Consider the following 23,196-nt stretch of genomic DNA (forward strand, 5'->3'; position numbering starts at 1 on the left):
CTAAGCCCTCTCCTTCCAGGTTCTATGGAACTGATCTTTCTCATGATATGCATCTTTTATATATAATTTTTATTTTTTATTTTGTCACTTAAGTATGTGTCTAGAAAATCTTTTTCCTGTCACTATGTGCAGATTTTCTTTTATTAAAATTCTGTAGGATGAGTGAACTGTAATTCATCTCGTTTCACTATTTACAGACATTTAACTTGCTTCAAATATTTTGCTACGGTAAACATCCTTCTGTGCTATTCGTATACACACAAGTATTTTCTTACTGTTTTTTACAAGTAGAATTAGTAGTTCAGAAAGTATATGCATTTTCTCTTTATAATGGATACTGTCATATTGCCCTCAGAAAAGTCTTTGCCATTTTCTATATCCACATTATGGTAGTTTGGGACTACCTATTTCTCTGCATTAGATGTTATCATTCTTATATATTTATGGCAATATGAAATCATTTGCTTTTCTTGATAAGAAGGATGATTGATTATTCCTCATATCTTTATTGGTCATTTGCATGTCTCCTCTGATTTATGTATTCATACCATTTGTTTAGGGGGAACTCTACTTTTTTAAAATAGGATTTAGTCATCTATTTAGTATATATTCCTGATGTATGTTATTTATGTATTAGGTATTTTCTTTCAGTTAGTTTTCAAATAAAAACTTTGTTTATAGTGTCTGCTTTTATATCAGGGGTTTGTCAAACTTGTTAGCCTTCATATGTTCAGTTGTTTTTTTATTTTTTTAAATGGGGTAACTTGTTTTGAAACAGATTTCCTACTCAACTATTTTTAAAACATGCTTTTATGTATTTTCCTCTAATGATTCTGTTTAACAATTTTTCTCATTTCTAATGCTGTATAATTTCTTCATGTATTGTCAGGTAGTATGAATCTGGAGATTTTATTATAGCTGTATGTTTGAGATACATTGTTAGTTTCAAGCTTATCTTGAAAGTTCTTTAAGCTTCTTCTAGTTTTTTTTGTTTGTTTGTTTTTAGCAGAGTGACTAAGGGTTTTTGAAAATGTAAAGAGCTTCTATATGAAGACTGTAGTTTAAATATATCAAGCATTCCCTTTTAAGTATGGTTTTTAACCATACTTGGTATCTAGCACAGAGGCTTAGATCGATTATGCCCTGGTCAGGAAATCAATATTAATTTTGTTTAGATTCAAATCCTAACAAATAGTGGTTATAAAACAAAAACCAACATTGAGAATTTAAATTGATAAAACCACTATATAAGAAAGAGCCAATCTTTTTATGCTATGTTAAGATGTCGTGTAGCTTCTTTTAAGTCTGTAATCCCATATAGGTGAGTCTCATAGACCAGTGGAGCAAAGTTGGATTATGTGGAACAAGAACATCAATTGTAGTTCAATACTGATAGACATAAACCATAACAATGTTTCTATGGGAATATTTGGTAGGATTTTTCAATTGAAATGGGAATGGAAATCCCCTTTCTCATACCCGTTACCTCAACAGGGCAGCAGCAACCTCCAGTCACAGGTCAGGTTGGCTGAGGCTGTAGAGTTAGGTGGGCCAGGGAGGTGTGGCCACGTTGTTAGGTGAGGACTGGGTGAAGGCTGCTAGCTCACAGGTGGTGTGGGCTTGGTGTGCAGGGTGGGGTGGCCATGCGTGGCCCCTCTATCTATTCTCACTAGCTTCCGCTTCACCAGTTACCTGCATTGTCTGTTGGTTTTAAGAACTGGACTTCATACTGATCCTCCTTTTCCAGTTACTTTTTTTTTTCTTCTGTAGAAGTCTGACAGTTGTTCAGTTGCAGTAGTTACTGTGTTATACTACAGAATTATTATTAGGAGTGAAAACATAATTAGACCCCCTTCCACATATTTTTTTTTTCTACACAACACCAACTCTTCTTATTTTCTTCTCCTATCCCCGCAGGACTGAGGATTGAACCCAGGGCACTCTACCACTGAGCTACATCCCCATCCCTTTTCTTTTCTTTTCTTTTTTTTTTTTTTTTTTTTTTTTGTGTTTTGAGACAGGATCTCACTAAGTTGCTGAGGCTGGCCTTGAACTTGTGTTCCTCCAGTCTTAGCCTCCCAAATTGCTGGGATTACAGGCATATGCTACTGTGGCCAGCTTCTTTTCTTGATCTCTCTTTCAAGATAGAACCTTTTAAAAGTGTTGCTTGATCTTTTAAAATTCATGTCTCACTATCACCAAGAAATGTTATTAACCTAAGTGTCCATCAACTGACAGATGGATAAGGAAAATGTGTATACTTTGAAATATAGTTCAGCTGTAAAAAGGGACAAAATCCTATCTTTTGTGACAACATGAAGGGAACTGGAAGAAGGTAGTATGTTAAGTGAAATAAGGTACAGCAGGACACATGATCTCACTCAAACATGGAATCTAAAACAGTTGATCTCATAGAAGTTGAGAGAGGAATAATAGTTTTCAGATGTTGGGAAGAGTAGGAAGGAGGGAAAGAGATGGAAGAGTTGGTCAATAGGTACTAAGTTACAGCTAAGTAAATATAAGTCACAGTACACTATTGCACAGTAAGGCCGCTCTGGATAACGATAATATAAATGTTTCAAAGAAGGTGGAATAAAGGATTTAAACTTTAAAAAAATTTGTTTTGGTATTGGGGATTGAACCCCTGAGCCATATCCTCAGCACTTTTATATAATCTTTTTTATTTAGAGACAGGGTCTTACTAGGTTGCTTGGGTTTAATCCCAGCAATGCAAAAATAAAATAAAATAAAATTCACACTAGATTCTTACTAATTCAGAAATCTCCCTATCTTAAATTCTGCTAAGTTGCTTAGGGTGTCACTAAGTTGCTGAGTCTTTGAATTTGGAATCCTCCTGCTTCAGCCTCCTGAGCTGCTGTAATTACAGGTATGTGCCACTGTGCCTGGCAAGGATTTTGAATGTTTCCATTATAAAGAAATGCTAAATGTTTGAGGAGATATGCTTACCCTAATTTGAACATTATACATTGTGTACATGTATTGAAACATCACACAGTATCCCCCAAATATGTGTAATTTTTATATGTCAGTTTAAAAATTATAATAAAAATAAAATTTGATTCCAGCATTGCAAATAAATAAAATGAAATTCAAACCAGATTCTTTTTTTTTAAATTTATTTTTTAGCTTTAGGTGGACATAATATCTTTATTTTTATGTGGTACTAAGGATCAAACCCAGTGCCTCGTGCATGCCAGGCGAGCACGCTACCACTTGAGCCACATCCCCAGCCCAAACCAGATTCTTATTAATTCAGAAATCTTCCTATCTTAAATTCTGCTGTAACCTCTTATAGTAAGACACTGTGGTTCTTCTCCTTCTACTCATTACAGTCAATGATCTACACAAGGTCAATTACATCTTTTTGTATCCATGCCATAGATGATTTGGCCAGCTTTCATATCTATCTATCTATCTATCTATCTATCTATCTACCTACCTACCTTTCTGTCTATTTATTTATTTATTTATTTTAAAGCTTGAATTTTGTTATCCAGTACAAACTTAGAATATTAAGTATGCTTTTGGAAATGACGTCTCTTGCCCTTAGTATCTTTGTGATCCCTGGCAAGTTGTTTAACCTCTGAGCATCTCAGTTTCTTTATCACAAAAATGGGTATAGTCTTGTGGGGTTATTATGAGAACTGGGTGCAGTGTACATGTGTTGTATGTATATATGATGGATAACAACTGCAAATATTAAATGCTCTTAAGTGTTTGCTATTATAATCCTGAGAAATAGGCAGGCTGAGACTTTTCTGTAGTGGAGGCAGTGCCTATAGAACAAATAAAGATAATTGGAAAAGGAGAGAGAAGGAATATTTACTAAGTAGGTGCTTTGAATTTCTTAGCAGCTAATATGATTTTTTCAATCTATTCTATTTAGGATAGAGTTAGACATTATATGTTTCAAAGCATATTAGAAACTTAATCTAGCAGGCTTTTGATGTCTTCCCTTGGCATGATCAAATTTACTGTCTTCCTTTTGCTTTAAATAAATAATGATAATTTTTATTTGTTGTTTTGGATTTGTTGTTTGCATAGTTTCTATGCAGGAAAATAGTTTCTATTTTTCTGATGTTTTAAATAAACATAGGAATGCTAAAGGTGCTTGGTCTTTTGCTTGTTCAGAACAAGGGTTCTCATGTCTTGGCATTCTCGATATATTGATTCCCATCCAGACGTGAAGGTCTCAAATTGCAGGTTCCTGTTTTTTTCTTACATTATTCAATTAGTGGTTCTATTGCTTGATATAGAGAACAAATGGGTTTTAGAATGAGATTTAAGATTTCTTTTAGGCAGTAGAGTTTTAGCACTCCCCCTCCCTTCCACCCTCTCTTCCTTCCTTCCCATAGTTCTCACTATGTTGTCTGAGCTGGCCTTGAATTCACTATCCTCCTGCCTTAGCCCCCCAAGTAGTTGGGATTATAGGTGTATACACCACTGAGCCTGGCTTTTCATGATTCTAAACTCTGGTTTTCTCAGCTTTAATTTTCACCATACCACCAAACTCAGAATTGTTGTAAGATTCAAATGAAAACTTATCCATGGGGGCTGGAGTTGTGGCTCAGCGGTAGAGTGCTTGCCTAGCACATGTGAGGCCCTGGGTTCGATCCTCAGCACCACATAAAAATAAAATAAAAAATTTAAAAAAATTGTATTGTGTCCATCTACAACTAAAAAAATAAATATTAAAAAAGAGAAAACTTATCCATGAAGTATCCATACATAAATATTTGATAGTGGTTTTTCCTGAACCATGTTTAGCCCATAAAGGTGAGCTTCCCAAATCACTTTCATAGCACACATATCAGGGATCTGTGAAACAAGTTGGGCTCGGCGTTGTCTTTTATTGCAAGGGAATTCTGCCTGGGGTGTTAAAAGAGAGAATGTGATGAGTTAGTTCAGCTATAAAATCCAACATCCTATTGGTTTGCCTCATGGCAAAAAAAAAAAAAAAAAAAAAAAAAAAAAAATTAAAACTTTCTTTTAAAAGTGATTTCTTATAAACAGCTTAAGAATAAAAGGAGAAATAACATAAAATTTAGTTTCTTTGTCATAGTAGTTGTTACATGTATCCCCTACAAAATAGTAAAGGAGCCTGGCTTTGCTGATGTTTGCTTAGAAGGGGGTGTTGTCTAGTTTTCAGCTTGCTAGTGGGAGTGTCTAGTCAGTGTTTTCCTTTCTACATGAAAGTTAGCAGGACTGACACATCCGAGCTTGTACGAAGAGAGTTTGGGAAACTGTTGCCCGGATTTACCACAGAATGATGGGGCAGCTTGTGAGAAATGATCAAGACTGGAACGAAAAGCTGGTGGGACTGATGTGCTGTATGGGTTAGTAGTTTCAGCTTAATGCCACTTTCATGTTGTCAGAACTGGGAAAGGAAAGTTGCACTACCTGCTTTGGTTTGCCTGGCAGAAGTTGAGACCCAGCACCTTTAAGAAGTTTGGATCCTGACAACTTCTGAGGCTGTCTGGAGAGAATTTCCTTTCTGTTGTTATATACAAAATATGCCTTTATATAATATCAATATTTGTTGTTGTGAGATACTGAGTGCATTTAGCTTTGAATGGATTTTGTTGAAGTAGAGTAAGTGTAGGTTATAATAATCTGTTCTCTTTATAGGTATTTATATACATATTTATATTCTTTTCTCCCTAAATTCATTGTTTGAATTCAGTATTGTTATATATTTTCAGCTATAATGAACTTAAAAGGTCAGTATAAATGTATGTGTTCATTTAAAACTTACTGTACAAATGACAAGTTTTCAAACAGGAATGTTATAAAACTTCATAATAATAAATGGAGAGTCTGAAAAACCAGTGGAATTGGTTAAGAGCTCAGGGATAACTTTCCCTGTTTTGCTGTCATAGCAGCAGCCTTGCCCTAAATATCAATCTTGGTGTTAGACATCCCTGACTGAAAAGAAATAAAGTCTCACTGTGAGACTTGTAATAGGAAAATTAGATGGTGTAATCTAGCCTACTCCCTTTTGAAATAATGCGTATGGAAAGTGGTAAAATCACAGAATCCTCCCAGGGTTAATCTTTTCCCTGATTCTAAATTGGTCTCTTGAGGAAAGCTAAAAACCTGAAAGTCCACCTTAATTCTTCTCACATTGTTGTGAGTTACAGTGACATTCTAGTGTTATAGAGCCTCCCCTGGTTCTTGAATGACACTCATCTTGCTTATCAGATTTAAAAGACAAGGTTTAGGTTTTTACTGTCAGAAAACAATAACAGGATTTGCTGCTACAATGTGGTATGTGTGTGTTAACTCAGTCTTTGTACCTGGATCATGTGCTTTAATTGTGGATAGTAATTCCCAGTATTACCTGTTGCCTGCCACGTGGTTAGCATCATCTCAGTTTTCAGCAGTGCTTTTTGAACCTCTAGCAACAACAACCACATCAAAACATCAAATCAAAAGAACTTTTTATAGTTTTGTTATGTAAGTGAATCTTTCTTCTGTGCTGGGAGGTAAATAATTTGATTAAATCATTTTTCTTGATATACCACATGGGTCAGAAATTAGCCTGTCCATCTTTAGAACCTATGTTCTGCTTCTTCATGTTCCTTAAAGTATAGTCCTGGTTTTTATTAACTTGGAAAATAATAAAAAAATAACCATTTTTTACTCAAGAAGGTAGAGTTCATATAATATATATGGTATATTAAGTTTAATGGAATGGAATATGTTTGTAAAAGCTCACTTTATTATGTAATGGTTAAATAAATTAATAAAAATTTGGGGGCTGGGGTTGTAACTCAGTGGCAAAATGCTTGCATGGCATGTGTGAGACACTGGGTTCAATCCTTAGCACTGCATAAAAATAAATAAATGAATAAAAAAAACTGGAGGGCAGTTACAGGAATATCTTAATGATAACTTGATATGGAAGCTGTTTATTCTTGAATTAAAAAGATTTTTTATTAAATATTTTAATGACCTTTTTCCTCCCTGAGGATTTCACCTTAGGGTTCTAGATTGTTAATTGGATGTGAATAATATGACTACTACCTAAGAAATAGCTTTTTCTTGTTTCTGTTTCCTTTTTGCTGAAGGCATAGAAAAGTACTGCTGGGATTGTGATATGAGTGCTAGTCTGGCACATAGCTTCCATTGTTTGCAATCACTTGTCCAAAGTTCACTTCACATACAGGCCATATTCCAGCTCCTTGTGTGTGAGTTAGGTGTGTTCAACACTTCTGGTTGAAAGATGACAGTGTCTTTGGGTACTGTTGCAGCCCAAGTTGTTGGAAGCAACTGCAGAAGGGATCATAGAACTTTGGTGGAGAAATCTGTACAGGGGTGTCTGGCTAAACTGCTTTCTCTCCTTCAAGCCCTGCCCCTGTGCCCTGGACCTTCTTCCCTTTCGTGCTTACCTATGTGGTGAGGGCTGTGTCCTTTTCTCAGTTGGAGTGTGTGTCACACTGCCTTCCTGTAAGAGGTTCCTCTAGGTGATGATCTTCAGAGGTCCTGGCCAATGCTGTTCCTCTCCAGCCTGGTGGTTCCAGTACCACAATGGCACTGGGCTCATCAAAGGACCTGATGAAAGCTTAGAATGAATGAGTGAGAAAATGAGGGAAGTAAATCTGCATTTATCAGTGAGGTAGATTGGTAGATCTTTTCCTCTTGCTTTGTTCTTGCCTAATGTACTAGAACCTATGTTATATTTATATTTTTGCTTATAATTGAGATTCTTTCTGAACTTTTTAGGAATAGCAAGGATAATAGACATTTAAGACACAATTATTACTTCAAGATATGTAGCCTTATAAGCTACCGTGTTACAAATACAAGTAATTCTGCATTGTTTTCCTGAGTTGAATTATGCCCTTTCTGAAGCATAATTCATATCATGGGTATCTTTTATTGGGGCACATAAAAACATTGTGGCATTTAGTATATAGTAGAAAAGAAGAAACTGTAGATGGTACTCTAAAGGGCCAACAGAGTAATTGGTAAATATTTTGTGGAAGATAATATTGGTTAACAATTATCAATATCATTGTTGTCATAGTAGTTATTTTTATTGAGATTTTCATTTGGATTCAGGCAAATATAACAATTTTGGCATAAATTTGAAGCATTCATATTCAGAAATAGCAAGCTTCCACCTCTGGATCTGCTTTCTGAAACTCCCTCTCCAATTTTGTAATATTAGATAATAAGTAAAGAAGAAGACTAGATGGTTGGTTACTGAAAAAGTGTTTGTTACAGGCAGAATCAAATAATAGGTTATATTTAGGTTATCTTTTTGTTTCTCTCTGTCAGTGATAGGAAATGGAAGGGTTTCAAGGGGGTACTTTGCAGAAAGGCTTATGAAATTACAAGCTGCATGTTGGCATTAAAATGGAGGAAAACAGCAACATGCCATCTTTGAATAGCTTTGTAAAATATTGGACAAATGATTGGATCGCTTTACTAAAGTTTCTTCAACAGTTTCCTTATCATGGAGCATTTATGTTTTTTCAAAACTTTTATTTTGCTATTCTAAATGCTTTGATTTACATTTTTATACTTGTATTTGTACATTCCATGATTATAACTTTAGGATAAGTTCTAGAAGTAGACTTGCTGGAAAAGGGTATATATGTTTTTAAGGTCTTTGATCTACATTGTCAAATTGGTCTAGAGCAGTACTCATTGATAACCTTCTTCTAGAGCAGCACTGCCAAGAACTCACATGTCTGCAGCTCTGGTTTTCAATGTTAGCTGTGTCTAGCCCTCCCCATCCGCTTTTTTTGAGAAAAGCCCTCCCTGTTTTGCTCAGGCTTCAATGTGTGACCTTCCCACCTAGGTCTCCCAAGTAGTTGGGATTATAGTTGTGTGCTACTGTGCCTAGCAGATTTTAAAAAATGGATTACCTATCTTCTTTTGCTCACTTGCATATTAAGATGTTGATCTTAAATAAATTATTGATCTTATACTAATGATCTGTGTCTCATAAATATCAGTTAATTTGTCTTATATTTTTGCTTATGTTTAAGTTATTGTAGGGAGCATAGATACCTTTAATAAACAGGACAAGCATTTTCAAACAAACAAAAACTATTACAACAACAACAAAAACAAGCTTAGTTCTACTGCAGTTTAAGGAGGTTCAGGGATAAAGAATGAAGAGGTAAAGAGGTAAAGAAGGAGAGCAAGGTTTGTCTTATCCCCAAGGAAAGGTTGGAGAAGAGCTGAATGGTAGTGAGACAGGAAAAAAGGTGACCTGGGAAAAGAAGGGTATTCCCAGATGCAAGAAGGAGGAGGGAAGGACACAGAAGGTAGGGAGTGCTGCCTAGAAGTGGGGAGGGAGAGGGTAGTGTAGTTTTGCAAGTTAGTTCTAAGTGCTGGAAGAGTTTGATTCTCCTTTGAAATAATTACTTGATGTATCAGAGTATTTCGATTGTTCTTTCTTCCTAAAGCATAAGAAGCCTTCTCTTACTCTTCTCTGCACTGGGCAGGATCTCTTTCCTTTCACTACTTAGTCGTAGTGTTTCTTTGTTACCAAACATTTCAACACAGGGACTCTAGGAGTAGCATAAATAAGCCAGAGCCCACTTCAAGCCAAAGGATCTGAATTTAAGTCTTGCCTTTTACGGGGGTGGGGGAGTGAGGGGGGTGAGGGGGCTGGGTAGCGAGGGTCCCAGGGATTGAAATCAACACCACTCAACCACTGAGCCACATCCCCAGTCCTATTTAATATTTTATTTAGATACAGGGTCTCACTGAGTTGCTTAGCACCTCGCCATTGCTGAGGCTGGCTTTGAATTTGCCATTCTCCTGCTTCAGCCTCCAGAGCTGCTGGGATTACAGGGATGCACCACTGTGCCCAGCTAGGCTAGGTCTTGCCTTTTAAGAAGACTTTTTTTTTTTTTTTTTTTTTTTTTTTTTTTTTTTTGTGATGCTAGGGATTGAACCCAGGGTCTTGTGCATGTGAGGCAAAGCACTCTATCAACTGAGCTATATCCCTAGCCCTTAATAAGACTTTAAACCATTTTCTGGATAATTGTGGACAAATCAGAGACTTGGTTTCTTCTGTAAAATGGGGATGACAATATCTACTCTCCTGCTTATGGTTGCAAAGAGCAAATAGGATATGAATGTGTTAAAATACTTTGAAAAGTTCAGTGCAAGGGCTTACTTGAAGCCGGCAGCATTTTTAGAGTCATCTTTGTGCTGGTGGATGTGATGGAGTTAGGGTTGTACAACTGAGGGGCAGTTGTAATGGACTAATGCTGGCACATACAACATTGAAGAGACCATCTCACAAATAGCCCTTTAACGCTTTCTTGCAGATGGCCTGAAGTTGCCAACATTTAATAAGAAAATTTGAATGCACTGAGCAATATCTCTTGGATATCCTATTTTCATTTATATGCATGATCACAAAGTGTCTTTTGCATAGATCTTATCAACCTTATACCTTATTTTAATCTTTCAGATGAACGGGACAAAGTTCAGAAGAAAACATTTACAAAATGGATAAATCAGCATCTCATGAAGGTCAGTTTTTATTTCTTTCATATCTTGGAATTGTTTTGCATACTCCAGTTTATTAGGCAGTAATTGATTGTATAGGTTTGAAGCATAGCTTTTGAGTATCAACTTGAGAATTTAAATTCTAGAGCATTTCACATACATTTCAGGGATCTGTAATTATTTGGTTTGTGGCTTATGGGTAATGATGGAAGTGGGAAGAAAAGTACCCACTGATTACAGTGCTTTCTGTGACATTAGTAAAACCTACTATTACTGGACTCAAAAAAAATCTCTTCAGTTTAAGAAATCTGTAAATATTTATATGTTAAAGCACAAAAAAGTTGCATTTCTAGTAAGATTTCTCTCTCTCTCTCTCTCTCTCTCTCTCTCAGGATTCAAGTTCTGGGATAAGATTTAAGTGGTTAGCAGAGAGTTAGATGAGAAAAGAATTGGATTGTAGAAGTACAGGTCTAGACTAGTTTTGCTTCTTGCACTTAGTAAACCCAGGCATTGGTCTTACGTCTCCATTTCTCTGCCTGTGAGGCAGTTAATAATAGTTGTGGTTCTTAAATGAAGATATATTTGTATGCCATTGGTCACTTTGAGAATCTGATATATAAGCTCTGCAGAAAAATACACATGTGCACAAAATTTGCATACCATTTCATGGAGCTTTTGGACTCCACTAATGCCTTTCTGAATTCTCAGGTAAGAAATTCTTAGAATTTCACAATTAACTGTTGGTCAATTTTTTCCCTCCATTTTTTTATGGACAGCCACGAAATTGAAAATAGTATTTCTGCGTTGAAAGAATTTTCTCACAAAGAAACATTATTTTAAATGTGATTGTATTCTTAGATAAGATTTGTAGGCTTGCTAATCTAAACTATCATATAACTTATGAATGGTGCCAGTAATGTAATAGGATCTAATCACCTTCTATAAGAGTGATTTTTATTTTAGGAGCATGTCAATATTACCTGAGAGACATGTCAGTTCCTGTCTCTTTCATCACTCAACATAACCCATTTCTCAAATTCTGTTAGCGTCCCTCAGAGAGGGCATGTCACCTACTCCTTAGTTGAGAATCACTTCTGTAGGGAACTTCTGTTAATGCTGGGAGCTAAATCTTCTAGTGTGTTGACAAGAGATAAAAGGTTGAGACCCGCTTAGTGATGCTTTTGTGAAGAAATATATCATGAATTCTTATGAAGGATGTCAGCATTCACCTGCCGTCTCCCAAACCTTTGTATCATTCTGCATGTACCATGCACTGGTGTAAAACGGACCCTTTTCCATGAGGTAGGACAGAGATGGAGCCTGTGCAGGCTAAGGTTTAGGGTGTGGGACTTTGGAGCTGAAACCTTCGACAGGATTTTCTCATCTCTAGGTGGCTAGCTCTTTGAGGAAGATAGGCTTCTGTGGCTGCTGCTAGTCTAGTAGTCTTTGTATTTGTGGCTTGCTGTAGTCTTTGTATTTGTGGCTTGCTGGGGACTGAACAGGTAGGTGGGGTATAGAGGATTGCCCTGCATCTTCTACAGCATAGCTACTTGAGGTTTAAAAGTTAGTAATCAAGTTGCAGTTGCTGACTGTGAACACCAGAGAGAAGTAAAAGTGCAAATATGGTCCATTATGGGTACTAGAGGTACTAGACAGATATATTTAGGGCCTACTATGAACATACTATGGACCAGGGATGTTGAACTGGCCATTCATCTTAGGATGAATTGGATGATTCAGTTTAAGGAGACTGCCTTTGTTAAAAATATCAAAATACCAATTGAGTGGTTTAGAACAGAGGCCATATTACTAATTTTTAGGGCCCATCAATGTTCTTGGAAAGAATACTTACATTATGTGTAATATACATTACATACATTAAATCATTTACTCCTTCCAGCAACCCTCCAGGGTTAATTTAGTAGTCATACACAACCTGTAGAATCAGGCAGCAAGGGTTCAAATTTGGATTTACCTAGAATATATAACCTTCATGTGTGTATTTATGATAGATCTCAAAGATTTAAGACTTAATTCTGCTGTAATACAGTAAGAATTGAAAAAAAAATTAGTATTTTAGATCCAATAGCCAATAGATAGATGCCAGTGTAACCTGCTGCCAAATCAAACTGGTTTGTTTATTTCTTAGAGTCTGTTAGAGGTGAGAGTTTTAACTGTTGGCTAGGGGTATAGTTCTGTAGTTGAGCACCAGGTCGTATGCATGATTCCTTGGATTCAATCCTAGCACCAAAAGCAAAATGAAGCAGATCAAATAAAAATAAAATTACCCTATATCGAATTAATAAATGACTTTGGGGAGTGGAAAGCTAGACAGTGTAGTTTTTAAAAATTTTTAAATCTTTTTTAGATTCAGATGGACACAGTATACCTTTATTTTATTCATTTTTTTATGTGGTTCTGAAGATTGAACCCAGTGCCTCACACATTCGAGATGAGTGCTTTATCACTGAGCTACAATCCCAGCCCTAGACTGGCTCCCATTTTTGTTCTGTTTTTACTGTCAGCTCAAAGTAGACCTTTTTTCTAATCCATAGAGTTTTACACTGAAATTTTTACACAGAACTCCAGAATGTCAGAACATAGCCTTTTAATCTTTTTTTCTTTTATCTAGAAGTTGTTGCATTATTAATCCTAAAGAGAAGAGAAATAATTTAATATTTCCAAACATGGTAGGACACTGGGTGTTAAGGGTTTTTTTAAATTTTTTTTTTAATTAGTTAATCAGAGACAGTTTAGTCATGATGTGATCTTTTCCATGTTTGACCTGAGAGTTGTTGAGAAGAATGTTCTACTGAATGAGTAATCAGCCTCATCTCACTAAAAGAAATCTTGATTCTGGGCACAGTGGTGCAGGCCTGTAATCTCAGCAGCCTGGGAGGCTGAGACAGGAGAATCCAGAGTTCAAAGCTGGCCTCAGCAACTCTGAGGCACTAAGCAACTCAGTGAGATTCTGTCTCTAAATAAAATACAAAATAGGGCTGGGGATGTGGCTCAGTGGTCGAGTACTCCTGAGTTCAATCCCTGGTACCAAAAAGAAAAAAAAAAAAAAGAAAAAAACACTTTTGTTTTAGGTGGCCATTGGCAGTCATCCAATTAGTGGGAGATTAAAAAGTACGAAGGTGAATTTTGGTTAAGAATCTTAATATTAGGAAAATATTTCTCTGTTGGTTTTCTTTTATCTTCATGAGAAATACTTATTCAGGGACAACAGGGAAGGGAGGGTAAGTCCCATGTCTTTCTTACCCAGCGACATTCCTTTCAATTAGTGGAAAGTAGTTATTTGAAGAGTTTAATAAAAATAGAATCATGTTATATAAATGTTAAGGGAAAGTCTGGCCATGAAAAATTAATTAATAAAAATGAGAGAGTTATTGATGAATAAAGAGAAGAAATCTGGAATAAAACCATTCAGATAAAATCTGAATATTTTTGTGTGTATTCTATATCTTGTCTGTTTATTTTATTTTTTTGGTATTAAGAATTGAACCTAGGGGTGCTTTACCACTGACCTACATCCCCAGCCCTTTTCCTTTTTTAAAAAATTTGAGACAGTGTTGCTAAATTGTTGAGGCTGGCCTTGAGCTTGCAATCCTCCTGCCTCAGCCTCCTGAGTCTCTTGGATTATAGGCATGTGCCACTGCACTGGGCTTCCCTTGTCTTGTTTTAAATGTAGTCACAAGTAGTCCTTACAGCCTACTTTATTTTTAAAAATATTTATTTATAGTTGTAGTTTGACACAATACCTTTATTTTATTTATTGATGTTATGTTGTGCTGAGGATCGAACCCAGGGCCTTGCACGTGCTAGACAAGCATTATACTGCTGAGCCACAACGCTAGCCTCTTACAGCATATTTTAAAGAAGAGGGGGGAAGGAGTTTAAAGGAGAAAGGTGAGAAGGCAAGGGACAATTGAGAAGTTTAAAGGGGTGCTTTGTACAGGAGGGGTGCTTCCTCATAGCCCTGGAGTTGTACACTGGGATGGTCCCAGGGTCAGGAGACTGCTTGGCTTCATGTAATGCCAGGAGTACTGACCCAGGCTAGGGATGTATACTTCATCTTAGAAATAATAGAGCAGTTTTGGGGGTGTGTTTTCTAGATTTTATTAATATTAATTTAATATTATTGCATTTAATATATTGCCTGGTCTTTTCACCCTCCTTGTGACTCCACGGAGAACGGTTCTTGGTTGTTCTTCCTCTTTGGATGGTGAGATTCCCTTTAGAGTACTTGGATCCCCAAAAGGCCCTTCTTCACTGGATTTTCCCACATTTTATAAATAGCATATTGTGCTGAGAGCAAATTATTGTTGAAAGGAAAATGTCTCCTACAAGGTTTTTTTCCCCACTGTGTGGCAGGTAAGCCCAAGCACAGGAGAGGCAGCAAAAGTTGCTGACCTTCAAGGAGCCTGACCTTCAAGGTCCAGCAAATGGGGCTGTGTCCAGGCTTTGAAGTTTGTGTAAACTTAACCTTCTTATGCCCTTGTCTGTCTGTAATGTGGTGGTAATGCTAGAGTAGCATGAGGATTTAAATGAAATGAAGCATTAGCATAAAACACAAGACTTGGCACATTGTTAAGCTCTCAGTAAGTGAGAGCTCGTGGTATAGGAGAGTGATTGACAGGTGGCTCTAAATCAAATTGTAGAAGGAATCTGAGTTGCCTTCAGTGTTCTTCTACCTCCCTCATCCATGTTCTTCTTTTTACCTCAAGTGCATTCCATTTTAGTTCATTCATTTTAGAAAATGCAGTAATTTTGGGTTTGGCATCTCTTGAGGAGGTAGAGTAGTCTGTGTGCTCCATGCCCTAGAGTCCTGCTGGGGCACTGACAGTTGCTTACTGGAGGTGATCCTTAGTGGTTCCTTTCTCTCTCTCTGCCTTCCACTCCCAGACTTTAAGGATTGATGTGGCCTTCAATCTTTTTTGCTTCTTCTGCTCTCCCACACCTTCCTCGTACAAGGGGAGTTAGCAAAGGCCTGTCATTCTGAAAGGTTGGCAGCTTCTGTCCTCCCACTTTGCAAGGCATCTTCCACATCATCCCCTTTGGTTCCCTACTGTAACTGAGGGGAGGCTTGCCACTAGAAGTCAAGAAGTGAGCATCTGAATGTGAGGGGAGCATTGTGTCCACTGTTGGATTTCCTTGAGCACTGTGATATGTTACAGATCTACTGCACATTCCCCTGGGCCATGAAATTTTGTTTGCTTTTCTCTTCCTTACAGTTTCAACTATTTGTTTATTAATTCTTGTGACTTAGGAAGTTAGGATTTCTGCAGCTGTAAAATAGCACTTAGTGAGTGCCCAGGGATGATTCTAGCATAGTCAACTTGTAAAAGTTTATATGGCTGAGAAAAGTAAACATAGCAGAGCTTTGAAATGATTTTTAAAGTTACATCTCTGTGTGTAAAGATTCTATTTCCTTAAAATATTTGGTTAGGATTTTAAAAATATAACTTTTTCTCCAGAAAATAATCTAATATGGTGTTATTTTATATTTATCAGAGCTGAAAGTCCATTTGTTTAAAGAAAAGAGACTGGTTAGGTGAGACTTATATTTGTTGGTGAGCAGTTGTCTCTGACTTTTTGCCAAATGTACTTAACTTAGTGTTCTGGTGTTTCACTTGTGTGAATGACTAAGCCTTCCTTATAGTGATTGTTCTGGCAAGAATGTTTTTCTTTTGATTCATCATCCTTTGGAATACTTTTAAGAACAAAATCTAGTCAACATACTTAGATCTGCTTCTGTGAAGTCTTTTCATACACGGGTAGACTGGATTATTTACCTTGTAAATCATGGTTTCTAGGTTAGCTATTTGTGGTGGGAATGTTTATATATTATTATTTAGCATAATTTAAATGTGTGAAAGTAGAAAATGAATGAGCTGGTAACTATTACTTCAGTTAGCTAAATTTTACCTTGAGAATTGTTCCAAAATACAAAATGGCTGATATTACAGCATTTATTTATACCCATTCTGCTTGGGGCACTATAGCTGTCTGTTTAGAAACTGGAGAGTCTCGTATGACTGCTTGTTATTCCTGATCACATGCATTTCTGTCTTGCTATCTAGAAATTCATAGGAGAAATGACACCTAAAATTTTTGAGTATTTATGGATTAGCACTTGTCTTTGGTGGGGGGGGGTCATGAAAGAAGGAAGCACTTTATTTTCGGAAGCACTTTGACAGTTACCATGGTTTATAAGGTTCCTTTTAAGTGTTTACTTGGAATCAGAATTAGGATTTGAGCCATGACTGAGAGGCTGTGTTTAAGAGGAATAATTTAAGGTGATGAATGATTTTTAGGACAACATTGGAATCTGGAGAAATCCATGTGATGTGATTTTCTTGCATAGGATTCATCCAGCTGGCAACTTACAATGGAAACATATTCCACAGCACCTGTCTGCTGCATTGTAAAGTTATTCCATAACATTGGAATTTTTTCTAAATATTTTCTTATTTTTTCCAAACTTTAATGTATTGATACATAAATTTATTTGGAGAGAAAGAGGCCTTGGATTCCAATGTTGGACCACACCCTGTTTGTTAGTAACCTTCTTGGTTTTTACATGGTAGACACCCAACTGACTATCACATTTTTATCTCTGTTCAATTATGTCTTTGGAAAACTTAGTTGACTCATGGCACAGATTTCCTTTGCTCACATGGCAAAGTCATCGACTTCATGGCTCCATTGAATCAATCATACTATTCTTTCTTTTCTTTTTTTTAAAAAAATTTTAATTGATTTTTAAGAAATAAATGACAGTGGAATGCATTATAATTCTTATTACACATATTCAGCACAATTTTTCGTATGGTGGCTGCAAGGAAATGTAAACCCCCAAGCTGAGAACACAGTAATTTCTTTTAGAGAACAGAGGTGTGTGTGTATGTGTGTATGTGTGTATGCGTGCACACACATGTCGGGTTTCTGTTCTCGTGACTAAATGGCTCAGGGGTCATTCCAGGTAAACTGGGCTATCTGGGCTGTGCAAAATAACCATACAAGAGACACAAATATCTTTTTCTTTGAGTCACTATGACGGCTTCTCTGACCTTAAGGGTCTGCAGGAAGAGAGAGAGAGAGAGAGAGAGAGAGAGAGAGAGAGAGAGAGAGCTCGCGCGCACAGGTGCTGACCCCTTTTATTGAGGAGAAGCTATTCAAATGAGGCAAGGGGTCAGGTTTCAGGGGGCTGAGTCTATCTTCATGATGTCCACTGTCAGCAGGTTGACTGACACCTGGGTAGGCCACACCCAAGGGCACAGTAAGAGAAGGAGACACACATAAGGCACTTCCATGGAACATTCTATCCTAAATAGGGCAAGGGGTTATATTACAAAGTAACAGGTGAGCATAGCTCCACCCATGGGACTGTAGGAAGACAAAGCCCGGGCACAAAGACACAGTCACTGGAACCCTAGAAGAGCGGGGCAGTCTAGCACCATGGGTGTCTGATGCCACATTGCCCAGCAGGGGAGTTAACTCAGTCATATGCTAGGTTGGACACACACACACACACACACACACACACACACACACACACGGGTGGGTGGGTGACAACGATGGGAAAGTAACTCTTTAATCTGTGTTCTTGACCATTGCATAGTTATTGAATAATTAATGGCCACAGATGGTACATGGAACTTTTTGGATGATTGACTTGATAAAGATGTAATGAAAACACTGCTTATTAAAGTATAATGCAGTGTTTCTGCTCTTAAAGTCTACAATATATTGTTTTCAGACCTGAGATTTATACCAGTGGTTCCTAAACTTAAGTGAATTATATTTACATGGAGGACTTGTTAAAATAGACAGGCCCCACCTCAGGAGCTTCTGATTCACTAGATCTGGGATGGGGCCTGAAAATTGGCATTTCTAACAAGTTACAGAAATTTTTGTTTCTAACAAAATGCTGATGCTGCTGAGCTGGGCAGTTCTTTGAGAACCTCTGTCATAGGTAAATGGATCAATATCTAAATAGCCATCAGTTTCATTTGGCAGATCCAATAAGTATTTTAATATGATTTATAAAATAATAAAAGCCGTCTTTTATTGAACCCCAGCTGTACGCTAGGTATTTTACCATATTATTATCAATATTAATAGTAAAGGCTGCTAATGTTACTGGAGTGCTAACCACATCCCAGGATCTGCCACTTTTATGGCAGTGTGTTTATTTCTTACAACATTCCTAATGGACAGGTTCCGGCAGTTATTATCCCTGTGTTACAGATGACAAAACTGATGCACAGATATATTCCATAATTTCCAAGTTCATACAGGTGGGGATTCTTATGGAAAACAAGGCTAAGAGAGAATATATTATATCTGCTAGGTTGGACAAAAGTTTAAGGAGAAAGTGAAGGTTGTACTCCAGTCTGTCTGACTCCAGGTCCTTTGCTCTCTCAACTGTGCTGTATTATTAAGGATAAAATTGGAATTGACTGATTAAAGCTTATGGGGAGCAGCTGAACTTGACATTTGGACATTGTTTCCCTTACAAATAGGACTTGTTATTTACTTTATTTCTGTTGTGTTTTAAGAGATAACAGTACGTAGTTGAGGAAGGTTAATTTTTTTTTAAAATATCTGGTTACAGGCCTGGGTTATGGCTCAATAGCAAAGTGCTTGCCTCACACATGTGAGGCACTAATTTTGATCCTCAGCACCACATAAAAATAACAAAGAGATTGTGCCCATGTATAACTAAAAAAAGAAATATCTGGTTAGAAGCCTCAAGTATAGAATCCAGGAACAAATCTTACAAATCAGGTTTTTACAAATGTGAAAGAACAGTTGATATTTTCAGAACTGTAAGAGATACATGGAAGAGTATGAAATGGTTTTATGTAGATAAATACTAGACCAGGATTGAGAATCTCTGAATCTTTTCAACCATGAAAAATGATGATTGAGTAGAATGATGATTTTCATCAGGAGGAATAATAATAGAATCCTCCTCATTAAAAAAAAAATCCAGAATAACCCTATGCTTAACATTCAACAGGGCCATATTGAATTTCTGGTATCATCAGGGCTGTTTTTGAAATACACTTCTCTGTTTTCGTTTAGCTTGCCATTTTGTTAGAGATATTAAATATATATGTATGAAATAATTAATCAGGCAGGTTAAAGTGCCAGAATGAAGGGCCAAACAGTAAGATTTTAACAGGTCAAAGCCAGAGACATGGATGGGTTGGCTGTCAGTAGGAGGTGGGGGCTGTGTCAGGGCAGGGAATTTGACTTAAAGCGGAGCAGAGGAGAGGGTGGGTGGGGAAGCACAGTGAGTCTAAAGTCCTGGGCTACCAGGGCTTGCTGGAAGGAGATCAGATAGGGTAGAAAAAGGTTAAGCCAGATGTGGACTGGTGGCACATGGCTATAATCCCAGAGGCTCCAAGGCCGAGACAGGAGAATCACGATTTCAAAGCCAGCCTCAGCAACGGTAAGGTGCTAAGCAACTCAGTGAGACCTTGTCTCTAAATAAAATACAAAATAGGGCTAGGGATGTGGCTCAGTGGTTAAATGCCCTTGAGTTCAACCCCTTGCACACCCCATGACCCCAAATAAAAAAGGTCGAGCCAGAAAATAAATAGTGGTGATCAGCTAGTGAAGGATGCTGTTAGAAGTTTTTGAGGACAAGAGTGACATTTTAGAATCCTAAAATGGGCACTAAGGGACTGTGCCTGTGAATTCATGACTGTGTGTTCACATAACAGGAACTCAGTAAGTGTTTATTGAACGTGTGAACCTTCTGGGGAGATGACTGCTGGCTTAGCCCAGGGAACTCTCTGCTCTGTAGCAGATCCTTGGATAAAGTCAGAGAAGACATACTTGCTTAGCACATCTACAGATGAGGAGAATACTTAGCGTAATTAATCAATAAAATCCATTCTCAAAGGAATTGTGAAAGTTGGACCTTTAGTCTTATCTGAAGGACAAAATTTTACACTGAAAAAATGTTATGTTCTGCTCAATAATTGAAATATCTATCTGTAAAGGATACAGGAAGTCTGATGTAGCAATAATTGATGCAAGTAAGACCTGGGGCTTTGCTGACTTCAGGTTTACCCCCGTAGTGGATATGAGTGCCATCTTAGGTTATCTTGAGTGTTTGTAGCTCTTTTGTACTGTTCCCTTGTTGGGTCACATCTAAGAGTTTCGCTCAGTTCTCAACAGTGCATCCTAAGGGGGAGTGTCTAGAAGGAGATATCCATGATGATGAGGATCTGGATACCAACTTGGAGGAAGAATGATGGAAACAAATGGGGCAGTGAGTGGCCTTGAGAAAAGAAGATAAGAGGGAAATGCAATGGGTGTTTTCAGATATAGACAGGCAGTTATTTAAGAATGATCATGGTTCTGGGTTTATTTAATATACAAGAAGATTACTGAATAATTTCAGGGTTGAAGATTTAAGTTTAATAATAAGAAGTCTCATGACATCCTCAGTGTCCAATAATCAGCACTTAGTAGGTATTTTTTTGATCTAAGGATATCTTATTAGTTTCCTATGACTGCTGTGACATATTATACACACTTGGTGATTTACAACCAGGACATTTATTCTCCTTCTGTCCTGGGGGCCAGAATTCTGAATTCAGTTCCCCTGGGCTGAAATTAGGTCTCAGCAAGGCCGGGCTCCCTACAAAGTCTCTAGGGCCAACTGTGCCTCACTTCTTGTGACTTCTGGTGGCTGCCAACATTCCTCAATTCTTGGCCACATCATCCTAGTCTCTGCCTCTGTGGTTCCATTGCCCCTTCTTGTTCTGTGTGTGTCACATTTCCCTTAGCTCTATTTTATAAGGATACTTTTGATTGGATTTAGGGCTCTCACTAGGATAATCCAGAATAATCTCTCCATCACAAAATCCTTAAGTTAATCGTATCTGCAGAAACCCTTTACAAATTAGAAATTCATAGTTCCCACAGATTAGGATCTGATATCTTTGTGACCACCATTCAGCCTCCTACATGTATGAACACTTACAGCTGCCTGATATGAAGTCCTTGCCAGTAGATTCTTGGGATACAGCACTCCCTAGCCATCGCCAAATTCCCACGAATATGGAAATTTAGTTATAATCTGTTAGAGATGGAGTAAAAATAATTAGTGCATTGGTAGGAGAGTGAGCTAGGTGATGTGTAAGATACTTTCTGAGACCAAGATTACAACATCAAATGACTCAGGTTGGAGATGTAGCTCAGGTTGGGGATGTAGCTTAGTGGTAGAGCACTTGCCCAGCACACACAAGCTCCTGTATTCAATCCCTAGCACTGCCCCCTCCCAAAAAAAGTCAAATGTTTTTTTCAGATGACAAGATATATGAAATACTAATTAGTAGGGTAGACCAGAGATTGTCATTTGTATTTATTTATTTATTCTAATTTGTTATACGTGTCAGAAGAATACATTTCAATTTATAGTACACATATAGAACACAATTTTTCATGTCTTTGGTTGTACACAAAGTAGAGTCACACTATTCGTGTCTTCTTACATGTACTTAGGGTAATAGTGTCCATCTATCTTTTGTATTTAAAACTTTTGAGATAATTTCAAGTTTTAATTTTACAAAAATAAAAACAGCATAATTAACACTGTTATACTCTTTATCCAGATTGCACTCCTGTTAATGTTTTACCTTATTAGCATTTCCCTTATACTCTGTGTGTTTGTGCATACTCATGTGCCTTTTTATTTTATTTTTTAAAACTCTGAACTAATGGGGTAATTATACACACCATGGCTCTATCCCTAAGTGCTTCACTATTTATTTTCTAAGAGTAGGGATATTCTCTTTTTTAAGCAAATCTATCAACTTCATAAATTTATATTGGTATAACACTTTAATATCCATATTTCAATTTTGTTAGTTATCCTTCATAGCATTCCCCAACCCCCAGGACAGGATCCAGTTCAGGGGCAGGTTTTGTGTTTAGTTGTCATTTCTTTTTAACCTGCATTAGTTAGGAACAGATTTGCAGCCTCTCTGCAGACTTTTATGACATCAACATTTTTTTAAGCATGCAGACAAGGGCTTTATATGAAATGAAAGTTGAATTAATAGCAATATATATTTTGAACTTAAAGTTATTTGATGACAAGAAGTAACTTTTTTCTTTTTACTTATGCAGGCCATTTAAGTAAGCAGTTAGAAATGATTTAGTGTTTATTGATAAAATTGTGGACTTTTTTCAAGTAAAGATCATGAAAATTTTATAACATAATTTTATCAAGTAACTTTAGTTCCATCTTGTGGTCAATTATATTTTTTCTTCTTGACTTCCTACTCATTATTATCATTATAACTACCACCATTCTTTCTACCATTTATTGAGTACTTGTTCTGGGCCAGATGCTAGACTGGATATATTATGTAGTATACACATTGTCTAATTTAATCCTCAGTTTACTAGTGAGGAAACTGAGGCTCAAGGAAGATAAATTATGTGTTCAACATGAAGTCACTAGAATGTGGCACACTTGAGTTTTACCCCAGATTCTTCTAGCTTTATAGAAAAACTTCATCATATCAACACATTATGCCACAGTCAAAAGATACAGATTCTTGGATGATCAGAAGAAACAGAGGCAGAGGAGTGGAACAAAGAAGCAATGATCTGGGACACATCACCTCTTTACTTATTGTCAGTGTCTCTCAGCATTTCCTC

The 23,196-nt window shown here is 37.0% G+C and overlaps 1 protein-coding gene across 5 annotated transcripts in view; it reads left to right on the forward strand.

Annotated features, from left to right (window-relative positions):
• Positions 1-23,196, forward strand: part of Dst (dystonin) — a 334,297-nt gene that overhangs the window by 76,158 nt on the left and 234,943 nt on the right. For all 5 annotated transcript variants that reach the window (XM_026398944.2, XM_077801782.1, XM_077801781.1 and 2 more), the window contains exon 2: positions 10,463-10,524. In XM_026398944.2, the coding sequence (XP_026254729.2) occupies positions 10,463-10,524 (62 nt within the window). The remainder of the gene's footprint in view (positions 1-10,462; positions 10,525-23,196) is intronic.

This window comes from Urocitellus parryii, chromosome 8, assembly GCF_045843805.1.
Source record: "Urocitellus parryii isolate mUroPar1 chromosome 8, mUroPar1.hap1, whole genome shotgun sequence".
NCBI classification, from domain to species: Eukaryota; Metazoa; Chordata; class Mammalia; order Rodentia; family Sciuridae; genus Urocitellus; species Urocitellus parryii.